Source organism: Melanostigma gelatinosum, assembly GCF_949748355.1.
Source record: "Melanostigma gelatinosum genome assembly, chromosome: 2".
NCBI lineage: Eukaryota > Metazoa > Chordata > Actinopteri > Perciformes > Zoarcidae > Melanostigma > Melanostigma gelatinosum.
This window is the reverse complement of record NC_136635.1, coordinates 13,898,645-13,915,942: the sequence shown is the minus strand read 5'-3', so window position 1 is coordinate 13,915,942 and position 17,298 is coordinate 13,898,645. Positions and strand designations below refer to the sequence as shown.

Here is a 17,298-nt window from a genome sequence, read left to right as displayed (position 1 = left end):
TTCACCCTAATGTTATAGCCATGCTGGTGGTTTTGGTTTAATATGGCCAGGTTTTAGTAATCGGCCTCTCAGATATCTGCCGCCACCCTCAAAACAATATTTTAAGGAAGATGAGAGGAATCAAAGATATGTTTGTGGTAATTTAGAAACAGTGCATGGATTGCCCACCAGAGAGCACTGACAAGTGTAAAAGGTCCTGCTCATAATTTTGTCATAATTAGCCTAATAAACAACCAAATGAAGGAGTCATTATCAAAAATATTTTAGATGTGCGATGTTGAAATAAATATTGGCCGATGTATCATAGATCTATGTGGGTCGACCTCTCATTTATAACTTGTGTAACATAAAAATCAACCTCAGATATCCAGGACTTATACTTCAATTGCTTTCTTAATTTCTCCTTAAGGAAATTAAGCCGTTGGCATGAAGCTCATTAGCTCATAAGGTTTAAGGTTTGCACTTTTGACCTTGAAAATTGTTGTTTGACAAAACGGCGATTTTTTTACAAATAAAATGTAACATAAAATATTGTTGTTACTATCATCTACGTCCATTGTATATGCTTCAAAAAATATATATAAATTTCAAAATATACAATTTTTAATTGGCATTAATTCCGATTATTTTAGATGCTAAAATATGTTGATCCTCGAAGATATTTTATTTCTGAAAGAAGACCAAAGATACACTCTGATATATGTATATTTTCTATTTCCAACACTTTCAGATGTTTCTTGTCTCTTAAAATATTGAAGCACTACGTTACGTGGAAATATTGTGATGTTTATACACAGCGTCGTTCTTTCTCCCACGTGACATGAACGCACCATAGTGTCTTTAGTGTGATGAACTCCCCGTCGTCCCTTTCGTATCCCACAATGCAGTTCGGCGTAGCTTCGCTGCTTTCGCGTTACAGATCAGCTGAGCTCGTGCATCGCTGCAGTGAGTGCGCGGGTGCCAGCGGCTCTGGATCGGAGCAGCTCGGGGCCGCTCGGTGTGTCTCTCTGGTCTTCATCATTTTAAACCCGCTGATCGACTGGAGACCGGATCGTTTTAACTGCTGCAAGAATGTGACTCTTTGACTATCCGTTTTTTGTTTTTGTTTTTTTTAACCCCCGTGAATGGTCCCGACTCTGCTGATCGAGTAGATGATTTTATTTTTTAAATTTTGTTTTATTGTTATTTCGTTCATCATCTGTCCTCTCAGTGCGGACCACACCTGGACTGGTGTCAGGGTACCCGTGCTGGGTTTAGGAGGAGATTCCAGGTTTATAACCGGGAGTGGACAATAATATGTCCAGGCGAAAACAGACCAACCCCTTCAAAGTTAACTGTAGGTATTCCAGGTATTGTCTCATGCTATATTTCACGCGTTATCTACCCACGTCACGTCCACCATACGTGTGTACTTCGGGCTGTTTTACAGGAATGTGTTGAATTATTATTGTTTCTGCAGCGACCTGCAGTAGCAGCGTTTCAGTCGCTTCCCTTGATGTCCGCTGTAGCTTGTAATAGGTTCATGTAGCATGTATTCCCTGTAATAACATACCATCACATACCCTATGGTATATTCACAGTATATTATGTCAGCAGCTTACATTCATACAGCCTTTATTGTTGTTGTTTTATTAGAGTTTTCATAAAAAACGTGTATGTTTTCTGGTCAGAGTAGTGATGGACATCTCAATTTTTATTATGGTTTATAGTTTATGCGAGAATACAGCGCAAGACTTAATTGGCCATCAATGCTTTATTTTTTCTTTGTTCTACAGTGGTTCCTTGAGTAGTTATTATTATTAATATTATTATTATTATATTGATATAGTTGCACATACAAAAACGAAAGAGACTAATAAAGTAAGTGGACAGCAACTCTTTTTGTCTAAATCAAACTCTAGTAACTGAATAAAAAACATGCAAATGAGCATATCTATGGTAAATATTCACTTAAAAGAAGCTGTCATTAATTTGATAACTCTGCCAGATTGGTATATTGTTAATTTGTAATGATACTCATCTTTAATCTGATGCCAAACATATCACATACGGTCTCGTGACATAGTTGTGTAAACAATGTGTGCAAACGTGGCGGTATCACGTCCGAGGACTCGTGTAATTCACATCACTATTTGTGTGTTTTCCGAGTAGACTGGTATACAAGAAGTCCTTCTCACAGAACTGATATCAGTTCTGTGAGAGTGTCTTCCTGTAGTTGGCCTGTATGTCGGGGCTTGTGGGTAACCCTGTTTCTGGCTTGTGGGTTTTGTTTTAAGTTGTAATTTCTCTAAATTCATTGAGCAAAAGCACGTCTCAGGTGTTCAAAATGCTATTCAAAATGTGTGCAATTGCCCTGTACTTTAGGACGACACTTGTTGAAATCAAGGTCTCTGTTGTCCATCTTTCTCCCTTTTTTAGGGTGAGATATCTACAGTACTATAAGCCTTTTCGTACACACTTCTCATATTGAGTGTTTTCTGAGTGGCACATTGTCCTCAGGCATCCTTGTTTGTATGCAGGGCTTTCCTACAAATCACCAATGGCACTACACAATTATGAACCGGAGCATCTCATTTTGATTTCGTATTCTAATGAAATTAGTCCATGGTCTGAAATTACGTTTTTTGTGGCAGGTCACTGAACATTTCTACCATTCACTCAATGTTTTTGTCTGCCCCTTCTGAAATCTAGAACGCTTTAAAATTGTAAACACTAAATCAGTGGAAGCAGACAGTAGGACAATGCAATCTATCATGTGATATATTCTTGATCTAAGGAAAACCCATCTGCGTTGGTGGCAGGTGACCTGAACTGTTTACCAACATTTACCTTGTATTTGGCTGGTGGCAGGTGCTAATTTCATTCCCTGCTAACATTATACAACATTAACTTCATTGAAACTAAGGAATACGTGTGAAGAAGCTATGGCTGTCCCTCTTTGTGCTTTTCTTCCCCTAAATCTTCCGTTCTGTTGGACAGCATGCTGACACGCCTCAGTCCACAGAAGGGAACGGCCCGGTGTAATCTGCTGAAGTTATGTATGCTGCAGCCCTTATTTTCTATACATAGTTTGTTTGAACTGCTGTTGAAATGCATCTTGCGATAATCCCTGCAAGCTAATGTGCTCTGTAGCACCTCGACCAGAGTCTAGAGTGGGAGGGCCTGATACGATGTCGTGGTGGCGTACGTTGGAGCACCTTATGCTGTGTGACAAATGCCAAAATATTTAGTGTACCGTACTTGACAAGCCGTGTCACTGGAGTTTGAGTTCAGGCACTGTGTTTTGTACGGTGACTCTCCTCTCTTGCCTGTTTTATCTGGTTATTCTTGTAAAGGTATGACTTGCATGCACAGAGCTGTCCTCCCCCTGAGAGGGTCAGACAGACAGACAGACTGACGGACTGACTGAGAGAGCAGACAGGCTGGGAGACAGGCTGGGAGACAGGCAGGGAGACAGTCTGACTGGCAGGCGGATTCCAGACAATAATACAACAGTGCTGTCGTTCTAGCTTTGTCTTCCTCCTCGAGGTTGATGCACAACAACAGCATTACATAGCAGTTGATTAGACGTGCAGGTGGTGCATGCGTTATGGAGAAACGTTGATGTTTCTTCAGGTTGACAGTAAATCAGACATCAGGACGTTTAACAATACAAGTGCAAATGTTGCCATGAACATTCTGAAAACCTCTTGATGAGTTGACTTAATACAGTGCAGGTTGTGTCAGAACTTTTCAAATTGTTTGAGTAAGTGTACATAGGTGTGTGTACAGAAGCTACAATGTTTGTTAATTGGCCTTCATTTAAAAGTAAATTTTTTTTGTTTTTTTTAGATATATATATATTTTTTCTTTTTCTGTCAAGCTTCTGAACTTTGATTCGAAAGAGCTGAAATAAGATGTGCTCTCCCAATTTAGCTCAGGACAAATGGTTCTTGCTGATCTGCGATGCCTGTGCTTTCATGGTAACAGTGTGGTCTTGTGGCCGAATCACAAGCCAAATGTGACTTCTCTGTTGAGATTATCTAGGAGGAGCATTTAGGTTCATTTCAGGTGTGAAACTAAGCAGAGAAAGTCTTCCACATAGAGAAAGAAAAAGGTTAATCACTTCACCTTCTTCTTTCCAGTGCTAGGTCACCAGTTAATCAAAGTGAGAATTGATCAGATGTCTGGCCCACTATCCCCAGTCTCCTGTGTGTGTGTGTGTGTGTGTGTGTGTGTGTGTGTGTGTGTGTGTGTGTGTGTGTGTGTGTGTGTGTGTGTGTGTGTGTGTGTGTGTGTGTGTGTGTGTGTGTGTGTGTGTGTGTGTGTGTGTGTGTGTGTGTGTGTGTGTGTGTGTGACGGGGGCCCCAGCACTTCCTGCAGATTCAGACGGAGTTGTGTGTGTTTTTGGAGGGGACGGCGGCTGAGAAGGAGAAGGAGGGGGCTTTGAATTCATCAGGACCCCCATTGCTTGGTGTTTGAGTAGAGTTTTGGCATTCTGTCTTTTGTCTGTTTTGTTTTGCGGGCTACCCCTCCACCCCCACTGCCCCCCCCCCTCTTATGTGTGTCTGTTGGCTGATGAGTTTGTCTCTTTGTCTGGATTCAGTCAGACACTGCGTCACCTCCTGCCTACAGACACACAGACTCAGAGATAACATCACAGTGGCAAAGGCTGGGGGAGGGGGGGGGGAGAGAGAGACAGATGTACAGACAGAGCCCTAGCAGTGGGGGGATGGGTATCTCTCACACATCAATCATTGGCTATGTGCCGTGAAGCCAGCCTGTTGTAGTAGTTCATAGTTCAATACTCCGTCACTCTACTACTGCTGATGAATGCTTTGATTTCTTTTCTAAAAAAGTGCCCAAAACTGTGTTCACATACTAACTTCTCGCCAGAGGCTTAATAGTAGAATGACAAACATCACGGTTATACCTCTTCTTTTCCTCATAGAGGGTGTATGCATGTGTGTGTGTGCAATACCTCAGGATTGTGACGAGGGCTGTAATTACTTCTGTCATTCTCAGGTAACTGAAGTCGGGATCTCTTTCCCATCTCTGATCTGTGTTCACGGAGAGAGAGAGAGGGAGAGAGAGAGCACACAGAGAAAGAAAATTGGATTTTAAGCTGTCATTAATTATAGTGCTCTGAAGTGAGATGCTCTTGTGTGTGTGAATGCCAGAGGAGCATTCAACAAGACTGCAAAGCAGTGTTGGTAGTCAAATCCCGGTACTTTGCAGGGTCACGTGTCATAATAAGAAAAGTGAAGGGATTTTGCGAGAATCCTGCAACCGACGGAGCTATAAAACAAATGGTGGTATCACAATGAGTTAAATGAGCCACATATGGGCTGTCACGGTATGAAGCTTCATCCTCCTCCTCAGAGGTAATGGTATAGATGTATGGATGTAGTCAGAGCTACCTACAAGCAGGAAGGACAGAGGGCGAGCCAGGCTGTTCAGTGTGTGGGTGGTACTGAGAGAGAGAAACACACTGAGCAGCTAGCTAGAGGAAAGAGTGCAGGCTGCTTCCCCCTGTGGGACTGCAGCATGGCTGTCGAACAGAGCTAGCATGTATCTGTGTGTGTGTGTGTGTGTGTGTGTGTGTGTGTGTGTGTGAAAAAGTGGGGGTTGGGATGCAAATGAAGTTGATGTGTGTGTGCACGTATGTCAGTGTGCTTCTCTCGCCGCCTTAGCATTCATTAGGTTTCAGTGTCTGATGGTTCATATGCAGCCTCGTCGGCAGAGATGTTTTTGTGGTCCACGTCTGGTGTGGAGCCCAAAAGTCATGTCCAAAAAAAAAATGTAGAAACAATGCACCATTTGCTCCTGTTTTTTTTCACCTTTGTTACCATTTTGTGTCCCTGAAATCTCTTCCTTTCTACGCTTGAATTGCTAAATGTTCTGATATCAGTGTGGACAAAAGCTACAGGCGAATTCAATAGTGTTGAACAGTGAATACCTTCTGATGGTATGCTATGACAGTAGATGCTGTTTCTATGCTCCCGTGGCGCTAAAGCACTCGTATGCCGAATACAATAGATGGGTCAAAAGGTGGCCTATGTATTGCAACAGATTTAATGTATTGACATGTTTAATTATTATGAATTCACATATTCTAAAAAGCATGTTCTTTGTGTAATCAGCTCCTGAACAGGAGGTCCTGCCATGGTGTGCAGATATAGTGAAATGCATTGTCCTACAAGAACAGCCTTAGACGCCGTGACACTTGATCGACATGCTTGGTCTTCCATTCATGTGCTCCACACCTGTTTAATGCAGCTGCAGACATAAAGGTTAATTGTGGTTCTTGTTGATTGATGGATTGATTGATTCATTGTTATATCAACAACCAATGCTTTTCCTGAGCAATGAGAGAGAGGTTTTGCACCATCCAACTCTACTATATCATCATATTATGATTTTAGTGTTAAATACAGGGTGCCATATCGCTGTGTATTGTGACGTAATACATTTTCTGGAAAATAAATTGGATCGTTAATGGCTAAAAAAACAGATGGGAATGTGTGTTTTCCAGCAAATTAAATACCTGACATATCGAGGTACTTTATCTCATTTATGTGCAAACAAAGAGATGCTGCAACATTGCCAAAATTAGTCTAATACACCCAGAGACACCACGATAGATATCCAAGATCTTGGATTTATATAGTCTAATACCAACCCACATCAGTCACTGCCGTTCATTGTGCCCACTGGACACACTTTCATCTGACTGACTGCTCACGTCTTCTTCTTCTTCTTCTTCTTCTTTTTATCACCAGGGCCATTCCACACTTCAGGCATCACAGGACTTCAGCACACTATTAACATGGATGGCAGGGACGAATTCACCGAAGACAATGAATGCTGCAGCAACAACTCCCAGGAAGTACAAGAGCAGGATAGCATCTCAGGTACAAGATGGAAGGACAGGACGAGGGGGGGGGGGACTGGATGGACTCTGTGTGGGACGTCTTGGGACTGAGGGGTGTTAGTGAGAGTAAGCCCTGCTCTGTGTTCTGTTGTCCGTCTGTATTGATAGGGCTGTGTTTGCCTCCATAGAAGACAGCGATAGTGACCTCGACAACCACGGCGAAGACTCTTCCTCCAACACCTCTGCTGACGACCACATGACCACCAAGAGAACGCAGTGCCGCCTACAAGGAGCGGGAGTCAAAGAGGTGAGCGGTTGAGCCACTTTTGGTTCATAGTGGTATTGCGGCCACTGTACTGGGAAGTTGGCGCTTTGGCATCGGGTTGGGCGACGTATCGAATATACTCGATGTATTGCAAACGTTGGATCCGGATAGTAGCAGGAGACCGGAAAAGAAGTGAAGTACCTGTTTCAGAGAAATATTTCATTTCAATTGTTTGAATAATTAGTCAAACTTCATAATAAGGAATACATTTCCAAGACCAATCTGACAATGTGGCAGAACTTCTGTGATGAAGAGCTCCTAAACAAGAGAGTGTCTTTAATTACACATGTACAAGCAAGGTTCAGGCTGCATTTACGTCCTCCCTCAGTATCCACTTTCTGAAGCTACACAGACGTCGGTACTTCCTATTTTCAGACATACAGTCAGACGCTCCCTGTTATTTGAGACACGTAGTTGGGTACTTCTTGTTATCTCCAGTCATACAGAATGCATATCTGGACATTAGATTCATTTACGGTCAAGGCTTACAGTGTTGGTCCACCACGGTTAACTCAAATGATCACGCTGATATGATCAGACACATCAAAAATTAATTTGACCGATTTTACTCTCTTGAGATTTGTGTCAAATGAGTGAAATTGCGAGATAAAAGAGGTATTTTTGTGAATAATACTTCCGCTCTTCTGTGGGGCGTAACAAGCAAAACATACCCCATAAACAGCGAGCACTTGAATGAACAGAACACCTCTGGTATCAGACAATATGTTTTGTGCCAGGACCTTCTGTTTGAAAATGTTCTGTATTTCAACTTGTGTGAGTCACATCTGTGACAGCACACAGCAGCGTGTCACTGTTAGTGAGTCACTGGGGCTCGTGAGCATTTTGCCTCATTCACACACTCAACACATCACCACCACTTGCAGAAATGCTCCAACTGGAAACGTGAAGTGAGTAGTGACTCCTCCAAAATAAAAATGTTGATGTTTATAATCAGTTCTGCCTCCCGTCAGTTTGGTGTCTAGATTGAACTTGTGGAGGTGTCGTGGTGCAGCTTTGGCTCCTGGTATGTGTTTTAATGGTGCTTGGTTTCCCTCAGGAGAGCGAGGAAGGGGCAGACCACGGCAACAACTTTGTTTGTCCTCTCTGCCCGCTGGATTTCAGCAGCCCTGAGAAGCTCATCTCCCATGTCTACCAGGTGAGAAAGACACTGTGTCGCCTGTCCTAATCTACGGCAGAACCGAGAAAACAAAGCAGCTCCTGCAGATCCTTTGTTGCAGTCTGTTTCTACGATGCTAGTGGGAGATCATCACCTCTAAAGCCCTTAAGGAGCTTTCAGCATCAGTACCTCAGTGAGATGCAGGTTGAGGGAGAATGCTTTGACTTTTGTGATCTGGTGCTTACGTTGTCCTGTAACTGCGTGAGACCCTTACCTCATACAAAGTGTGTTCAGTGCCAGATATCTTGAAGATGTATTATATATTTGCTAATAGTAAATAGTTTCTTACGCTCCCTTTAAAAAGTCTTTATCTTCCATGTTACAGTAATCCACACCTTCCAGTCTCATCCTGTGTGTATTCATCAATGGCCTCGAGGTCTCACTTATTATTCAGTAGCTGATTTATACCGTTCCTCAGCATTTGCAGAATTCAAACATTCAACACTGCATGTTTCGTTTTTTTCTGCAAGTATCAGGCAGTTTGTGGTTATTGCACTTAAAGTTGCTGAACGGTGATTGTGCATTCTGTCACTGAAATGTTGAGCAGTTGCAATGGTGTCTGTGTTGTTCACCGGGTGTGGAGCGTAAGTACAGCGGGCTCAAACCATAATGGTGTGATTAATTGCGAGGCTAGTTCTTGGCCCTGATGATCACATTTGAATGTCCTGTCATTTGAGTTTTACTTGTAGACTTTATTTCCAAAACATTTTGTCATAATGCATTCGTATTCCATTTAAATGTTTGCTTTTTATTTTTTTTAAACTTAACATGCTTATAGCATGCACAGTACTGTGCGTTACGCCCCCACACCATCAAACACAATCATACATGTTTTTATCAAATATTAATTTCGATCTGATTCTAACAACAAACGCATGTGTTTCAGTATTTGTGAGGGATCACCCACAGTTTAAGATATGATGATATTAATATATCTTTTAATGTTGGAGGTGTACTTTATCATTTGTTCCCCTTTTTTCAGTTTCTTGTTCTGATCTTGTTTCGCTGTCTTTACCAGCACACGGCGATGATGAGCAACAGCAAGAGCTACGTGTGCCCAGTGTGTGGGCGAGCCCTGAGTTCTCCTGGCTCGCTCGGCCGGCATCTCCTCATCCACTCCGAGGACCGCCTCTCCAACTGTGCCGTCTGCGGCGCACGCTTCACAGACACCAACAACTTTAACAGGTTCGGCTCATCGCTACTGTGGCTCAGGTCTTTAATGCACATTCATCTTTCAAAGGAATTAGCACGGATACATTTTAGATGCGATGTTTCGGATGTCGAGGCATTATTATGGTCCCAAAGTGTCTCTGTTTTAATTCAAATTATCAATAATTAAGCAGTCGACAGATGTCAAGTCTGTTGCCTTCACTGGTTGTTTTTTTTGTATTCATACATCTGTATTTAATTTGAGTAGAACGTCAGCTTCCACAGTTGTAAGGTCTATAAATGACAAATGTATCATAATAAATAATAAATTAAAAATGCAGCGTTTACCTCGTGGGGTTATGCTGCTGTTTCTTATTAATTCTTGAATATTTTAAACAAGATCTAAGGGTTCAGTCACCTCAGCAGACCCATTCATCAGCATACAAAGGCAGGAGACGTCACCGATTCAGCAGGAGAAACCACTTTTAAATACTGCAGTGAACAAATAAAAAAAAATGTCAGCAGTTGCAGGTCACACTCCTTCAAAAGACGTATTCGGGTTGACTGGTTTTCTATTTGTCCGTCCAACGAGGAGTCAAATCTGTGAAAATGATGTGAAAATGTGTCTGATGCAGAACACTAAAACAACAGAGCAGCGGTTGTCTCGGTACGAGACAAGGCAGGATGCAGAACATGAGGGACGGATAAAATTAGTACCGTATTGACAGATTTAATGGAAATAAAAGTGCATGTTGCTTAGCAACTACCATTCCTTTTTAGATTTAAACAGCACTGGCGAGGTCAGGACACATAGTAGAGGGAGAAACTGAGAGGCCGTGATGTAAAAGCAGAGAAAAGAAAAGCTCGAGCTATTATAGCTAGTCGGGTGTTGCTGTAAGTGAAACGGCATAAGTACGGATAAATCACGGGGTCAGATAAAGGAAAGAGAACATGTTGTGTAAGAACGCCTCCAGACATAACTAAGGGGATGTATTATTACCGTACATACATAGTATGACCAGCTGTTTAATGCTGTCTTTTTCTTAGGGAGAAGCTTAAAGATGTCCTCGACACAACCAGGATGGAAGTCTCCGAAGGAGGGGACAGCTGCTCCATGTCCCTCTCCAGCAGCCCCATGACCAGCCCGGGCCCCGGCTCTTGCTCCTGCCACGGACCAGGCCTCAGTTCCTGTCAGGGCCCTGACCCCAACCCCAACCTATGTCAAGCCCATCGTACCTGCCAGGGACCAGGCCACATGCCGAGCCAGTGTCGAGGCCCCCGACCGTGTCACGGCCCTGGACCGTGCGCGGGCTCTGACCAGGGACCCTCCTTTCCCTCGCTGCCCGATAGCCTCCTCTCTGAAGGGCCCTCACTGGCATCCATCCCCGATGCTCTTAACTCCTCTTCCCCGGGCTTTCCTCCCATCCCCGACATCCTGAGCCCGATGCCGGTGTATCCTGCCGGAGTGCTGCTGGTGTGCAACAGCTGCGTGGCCTATCAGCAGCTCGTGGACGCCCAGTCGCCGATGCGAAAATGGGCCCTGCGTAGGAAGAACGAGCCCTTGGAGGCCCGCATGCAGCGTCTGGAGCGCGAGCGCACAGCAAAGAAGACCAAGCGGGCGTGCGAGTCGGAGGACGAGAGGGAACTCAGGAGGCTGCGGGACCGCGAGGCCAAGCGCATGCAGAGGATGCAGGAATCGGAGGACCAGCGGGCACGCAGGCTGCAGAGGGACAGGGAGGCCATGCGGATGAAGAGGGCCAACGAGACTCCGGAGAAGAGGCAGGCCAGGCTGATCCGCGAGAGGGAGGCGAAGAGGATCAAGCGACGGCTGGAGAAGATTGACCCTGCTCTGAGGACACAGATAGAGCACGATCCTGCTGCCATGGCGGCTCTCACCGCAGACATGAGTCTCTTTCAGTTCCCCTGCCCGATGCCTGTCCCTTCCATTGATAACGGCCTGTTCATGAAGCTGCCCTAAAGGGGCCAGGCCACTAGAAGAGGGGAGGGGGGGCAGCACCATTAACCTCTGCACTCTGCCATCAGGCTGCCATGGTTACAGTGAACCATTCCTAGGTTCACCTGCAGCTCCTTCTGCGTCCAACAGCTTCACAAACTGCGTTGTTAAATACAGCGAAAAAACTACTTCAATTTCTAATTTATTACAGTCTACAAAACCTTGGGAACAGGGTTGAGAATGTTTCATATTGTGTGGATGATGACAGAAAAGCATGTTGTAAAGAGATTTATCTGTTCGTCAGCAGATTTAACACAGTTCATTTCTAGTAGGAGCGGTTCTACTTCCTGTTGAGGGGGGGGAGAAAAAAAGAAATCTTTTTGCACATGGACCTTCAGTGACAGGAGAGGGGACTTTGTAGCCTCAGACCCTCCTTCCTCCCCCCCCCCCCCTTCCTTCCCCCTGGTCCACTCCGCCAGCCCAGTGACTCGGGTTTACTGGTAGCTACACCTCTCTCTCTCTCTCTCTCTCTCTCTCTCTCTCTCTCTCTCTCTCTCTCTCTATCTCTATCTCTATCTCTATCTCTCTCTCTCTTCGAGCTGCCGCCGGGGGGGGGGGGGGGGGGGGGGGGAGTTCATTTTTCCTGTCAAACTCTACTACCTCAGCTGGCGCCTATCGGTCGCGCTGTCTGTCTCGTGGCTGACTGCGTTCTAACTCCAAGCTTCCAAAGCTCTTCGTGTACTCTCACACTACGACAGAGGATTGCAGGTTGTTTCCCCCCCCACAGTTTTAGGTTATCACTCAGGCACTTTTAATAGGACACAAACATTCACGGGAGCAGCTGATTTACAAACGCACCAGGTCTAAATATGAGGTTTGTTCGTTCTTAACAGATAAATTAAACGAATGTTTTGTCCTATTGAACGCGCCCGGTGTTAAGCAACATTCCCACTCGCCTCCTGTGTTGTACAACTTGATACATTCGCCTCTTTACATTCTCTTTGCCAATATTTAAATCTGTTTTCTTTTTCCTGCCTTGTTACACTCAAACATTTTGCCAATGTCGGGTTTTTTTTTACCTTTTTTGTTACAGAGCTTTTCTTTGGCTCATAAAAAAAAAAAGTCAGTCTTTGCTGCTGTTACTGTACAATACATTAGTTACCTCGTGTATATATATATATTTTGGGCTCATCCCGCTAAGGAACATTGTGCTAAAATATTCCATCAAATAGTCACAATGAAAAGGTTCTTAATATGATACTCTACTTGAATTCTGATACATTTGTTTCCCTCATGATGAGTAAATTACAACATGAAAATGTGTTCTCATGGTTTTGAGGGTCGTACACAGATCATGCGGTTTGTGAAGCATTCACATGCTTCGTACAGCTACAGTACCTTCAATATATGTGACCTGCACCACTTACATTGAGGTGAAGTTATATCATCCGTCAGCAGAGTTGATGAAAGATATTTATTGATTCATACGAGGGGACTCGTTTTAAACTCGTTTAAACCGGTTTTATTTTGAATTCCCGTCCGTTACTGAGCACTGGGGCGAATCTCACGACACATACGGCCCATACTGGGAGAGAGATTTTATTTTAATCTATATTCATTAACCTCATTCCAGCACATATTTATGCAATATGATGTGAATATATTTTTCTTGTGAAAATGTTTTTTGGGGTTATTGTGTGACCTGCCATCAGTGGTATGAAATTGTTTTAATGTTTAAATTTGAGGCCGTGTCTGGATATCCCTTGTTTAATTTCCTGCCTGTACGGTTTACTTCCAGCTTTTCTTGACTCCACTGCTCCACATGCAAACATTTATAGTGTCAATAAGCAGTTTCTGAAATATTCTTCAAGGAATACCAGAGACGAGGACAAGTCCCGGTTCTGTTTGAGTCACTCCTAGACCAGAGTCCATCTGCTGTTTGTCGCATCAAATGAAAAGAAGAGAGGATTTGTTTTGTTTTTGTTACATCCTCGGAGGCTTTTCTAGGAGTGCATCAAACGTCTATGCAACAGATGTTATTTATTCAAAGGATATTAATTCACTTTTCACTGAAACTATGCAGAATGCGACTTTAATTTAAACGGACTTCAATGCAAAGAGTTTCGCTTCTCAGGCAATTTAACTCACTGATGTGAGAGGGCTCCGAGCCTATGACGACACCCTGGTCCATAAGAATCGCATCGAACGATGTGACAGCGACTGTTTGTGTGACTTTCCCCCAGAGACGCTTTGTTTTTAGATGTGTTTTCTCTTCCGAGTCCAGCACAGGGTCTCTCAATGCCATCCTATTCATGACATCCTGTAACGAGGGCCGATCAGTGTTCTCGACAGAGGCTTCAGGGGTCCTTTATTTCTCTCTCCTCTCGGACTATGAATACTGGGTATTCTCAGAGGTTGCTCTTTGAAATTGCTGTGATCACCGTTTGTCCTCCGGTGGACCAATGTGGGATCGCCTGTGGTCCTTGACGTACTATTGCAAAAGGAAAGTCCTCTGAGCTCTGAAGTGATGCTGGTCTTTCACGAGCAGCACCTTCGGTACATGGGTTAGGTCAGCACTGCATGCCGTGAAACTGCACTGGTCCTGCAATGGTTCAATATGAGCTTGTTACTGTTAGTTTATGCCTGCCTGTTTTTTACAGTTTAATCAAAAGAAAAAAGTTTAAAAAAAGAAAATTGGCCTTTTCTATTTTAATTCTATCAGGATTTCCTCTCAATGTCCATGTTTACAAAACAAATCTCTCTGATCAAGGCCAAATGAATGAGCTGAACTGCTAATGAGAACATTCATGCTTTGCTGCGATATCAATGCATTGTGTCGGAGGATGGCCTCCCCAGGGTGCCGTCCTCTGTTACTGGGTGAACAGATGTACAGACCGTGATGAAACCTGGTAAAGTGTGCAAATAAACGTTGACTTTACTTCAGTGGCATTGTCCCGAGTCACTTCCCTCCTGTGTTTTATACACACAAGTACACTTTTCTTCAACTGTGAGGTCTTCTTTTCAAATGTCGGGTGTGTTCTTTATACCTAAAATGAATGCAGAAATATTTTTAGTTTTTAGGAAATAGCCATACAAATGTAAAAACGTTTAAGAAACTGAACACCTCATTGTGAAACGAATCACTTCGTATTGTTGAAAATGAAATGCCACTGATTTTACAGCATTCAAATACTTATTTTTACTTTAAATTTCACTGATGGACATTTTGTCATGCCAAGTAATGCAATTTTTTTTTTTTAAACAGGGTTCATAAATTAGTCTTATTTAATAAATAAGTAATTTTGGTGTCAGGTACATGATCTTATAAAAGTTTTAAGCTACTTGATTGGTTTTTAACTTGAATATTGAGATCAGAATTCGGTGAATTGATTTAAACGACTGTGTACTTTTAAACCGCATGAATTCATGTGAAGTTCATACTTCATTCCTACTCGGTGGCATTTAAATTTCAGTAGTAGTTACATGTTAGTACTTATTCAATTGCTTATAAAACACTCATGATGTATATTATTGGCTTCCATAACTTTATACCACCATGTTTACCAGCTATACTGCCTAGTCACTGTAAAGATTACGCATGGTGTGTATATGTATACATAAACTACATAGTGTATAAAGGAGTTACATTAGCTCCCCCAGAACAGCTGCAGCACGTCAATTATTCTATATTAATGCACCAGTGACAAACTACTGTACATTCTTTACTCTGTTGCTACTTTCACTTCAGTAAAAGTCAACCTCAAAACCCCACATTACTATAAATGCCACTTACGAGAAAGAAACTCAAATAAATGCAACTAAAGAAACACAGCACACAAGTTGGATAATAGTTTATATTTATATATATATATATTATATTGTTTACTTAACAAACATGATAAATGCAATGTCTCCAAGTTAGCTGTAACAATAAAAATACAATATCTTTGTGTCCTTAAAGTACATAGAATTAAAACAGCAAAACGAAGAAAAAAAACAGAACCACCCGAAGTAGTTCACAGAGAGGTACAAATATACAGTACAAATCTATTTATTCAAAACCAGTACAAATAAAAACGCAACAAAATAGAGATATTAATGCTTTGTTAAAGTCAGGTAGGTGTGGGGTATTTCTAAGGGAGCACTTTCGGTCGACAACTCTAAGGCTTCTGATAAAGATCAATACATATTGGTACGGCCATACGATATTAAAACTCACGATACAAAGTTCATACAACCTGGATTATACTTGAGGATTGAATGTTACGTTTACATCATTGCATATATTTTGCAGATTTAGGCATTTAAAAAAAAAAGGAAAAAAAATCTGTTTGTATGTTTTTTTCAATAGTTGCACATCACATGAAAAGCAGTGTCCCCTTGTGGCAAAGAAAGTATAATGGCAAATCTGAAAATACAGACTTCTTTAAAACTTTGAACCGTTCTGATTGAACTAGACATCAGCGACACCAAAATCACCTAAATTCACCTTTTTGCAGTTCAATGTGAGATCAAACAGGAATTAGTTCACACGGGGAGTAGAAATCCCCACTGCCAACATCACAAAACATAATAAACCGTTACATTACCACCAATGGAAAGCTATCTGATTAACGCAGCCCGTCTGTCTCCATTTATTCACCTAGATTCAGCTGTCCAGAGACTGAGACCAAGCACAGGACACCAAACACGCTCCATGAATTCTAGGGGATGAAAAACTACTGATCGTGTGCAACAACAATGAAAAAAACATGAGTTTGTGTGAAAATAATGGATTGCCCTCCGTTGCAGACACTCTTCTCATCGTCTTGATAAGAGTGCAGAAAAGTGCTTTCCATTTACTCCACTTACGCACAGTGAAAAAACAGGAATTAAAAAGGCAAGTATGACGGAAAAAGTATTAAATATGTAACTGAATAGTTCATGACAAAAGAAAAGAAAATACAGAACAACACACGAACACAAAGTTGCAGATTTCATGGTTGAAGCGTCTGGGGCCGGAGAGAATTCACCGTCACTCCTTTTGAGAAATATGAAGATGAATTTCTGCTTACGGGCGTGACAAGAGTGTCAAAGCTCGACGTTTGTGATTTGCTCTTGAACAGCCTGAGAAGAGAACACGAGTCCAACAGAAGCATTCCATTGTTCCAACTTCACACATTGAACAAAGCAGAGTTTAAGGCATTATCAACAAGCGTCATCAAAGCGATCTATACAAAAAAAAAATACAGCTATCTACACAAACACACACCCATGATTCTGTGTGCTTTACATTTTGGAACTCTTCAATTTACCGACAGTTCTAAGCTCAAAACACTGTAAAAAGGAGGGAATTTAGTGCAATTACTTACAGCAACAGACTATCAGTGATGTGAATAATATTCATCGGACATCTTGGTAGGAGAAGTCGAGCGTCCCTGCTTAACATGGCACACACACACACACACACACACACACTGCTCAAAGCAGGAACCAAAACAAAACAAGGCTGATGGCAGTGCAGTCTCGCTGTGAGAGTCAACAGGCGGTCGAGTCTCAGGTGACACCGCTCGCACCATTTAAATCCCGCCAAACGCATCTCGATTTAAGATGCTGATGGTGCCAAAAATAATGCTGGACAAACGCATGAAAGTTGAAGAGATACTCGTGTCTTCGAGTAATTTGGCTTCAACCGCGTGGCGACGCGAGAAGATAAAAGTCGAGTCAGCGGTGTGCTGTGCGTGGGAAGATGGGGACGGGCCGAGCAACACAAATAGAAAGTAGCATAGCAGAAATACTGGTTTGTGTTCTTATAAAAAGGTCATTCAAAGCCAAAAAAAGAAAACCCTATCAGCAGTGTA

General features: G+C 42.6%; 1 protein-coding gene across 1 annotated transcript; it reads left to right on the top strand.

Moving 5' to 3' along the window:
* Positions 1–1,296: 1,296 nt before the first annotated feature.
* On the top strand, positions 1,297–11,852 carry znf821 (zinc finger protein 821; the record flags this gene model as incomplete). The annotated part of the gene is made up of 6 exons (XM_079292877.1): positions 1,297–1,336; positions 6,762–6,893; positions 7,042–7,160; positions 8,236–8,334; positions 9,374–9,540; positions 10,552–11,852. The coding sequence occupies 6 exons, from the start codon at positions 1,297–1,299 to the stop codon at positions 11,480–11,482; spliced, it is 1,488 nt and encodes a 495-aa protein (XP_079149003.1). The 3' UTR covers positions 11,483–11,852.
* Positions 11,853–17,298: the final 5,446 nt, after the last annotated feature.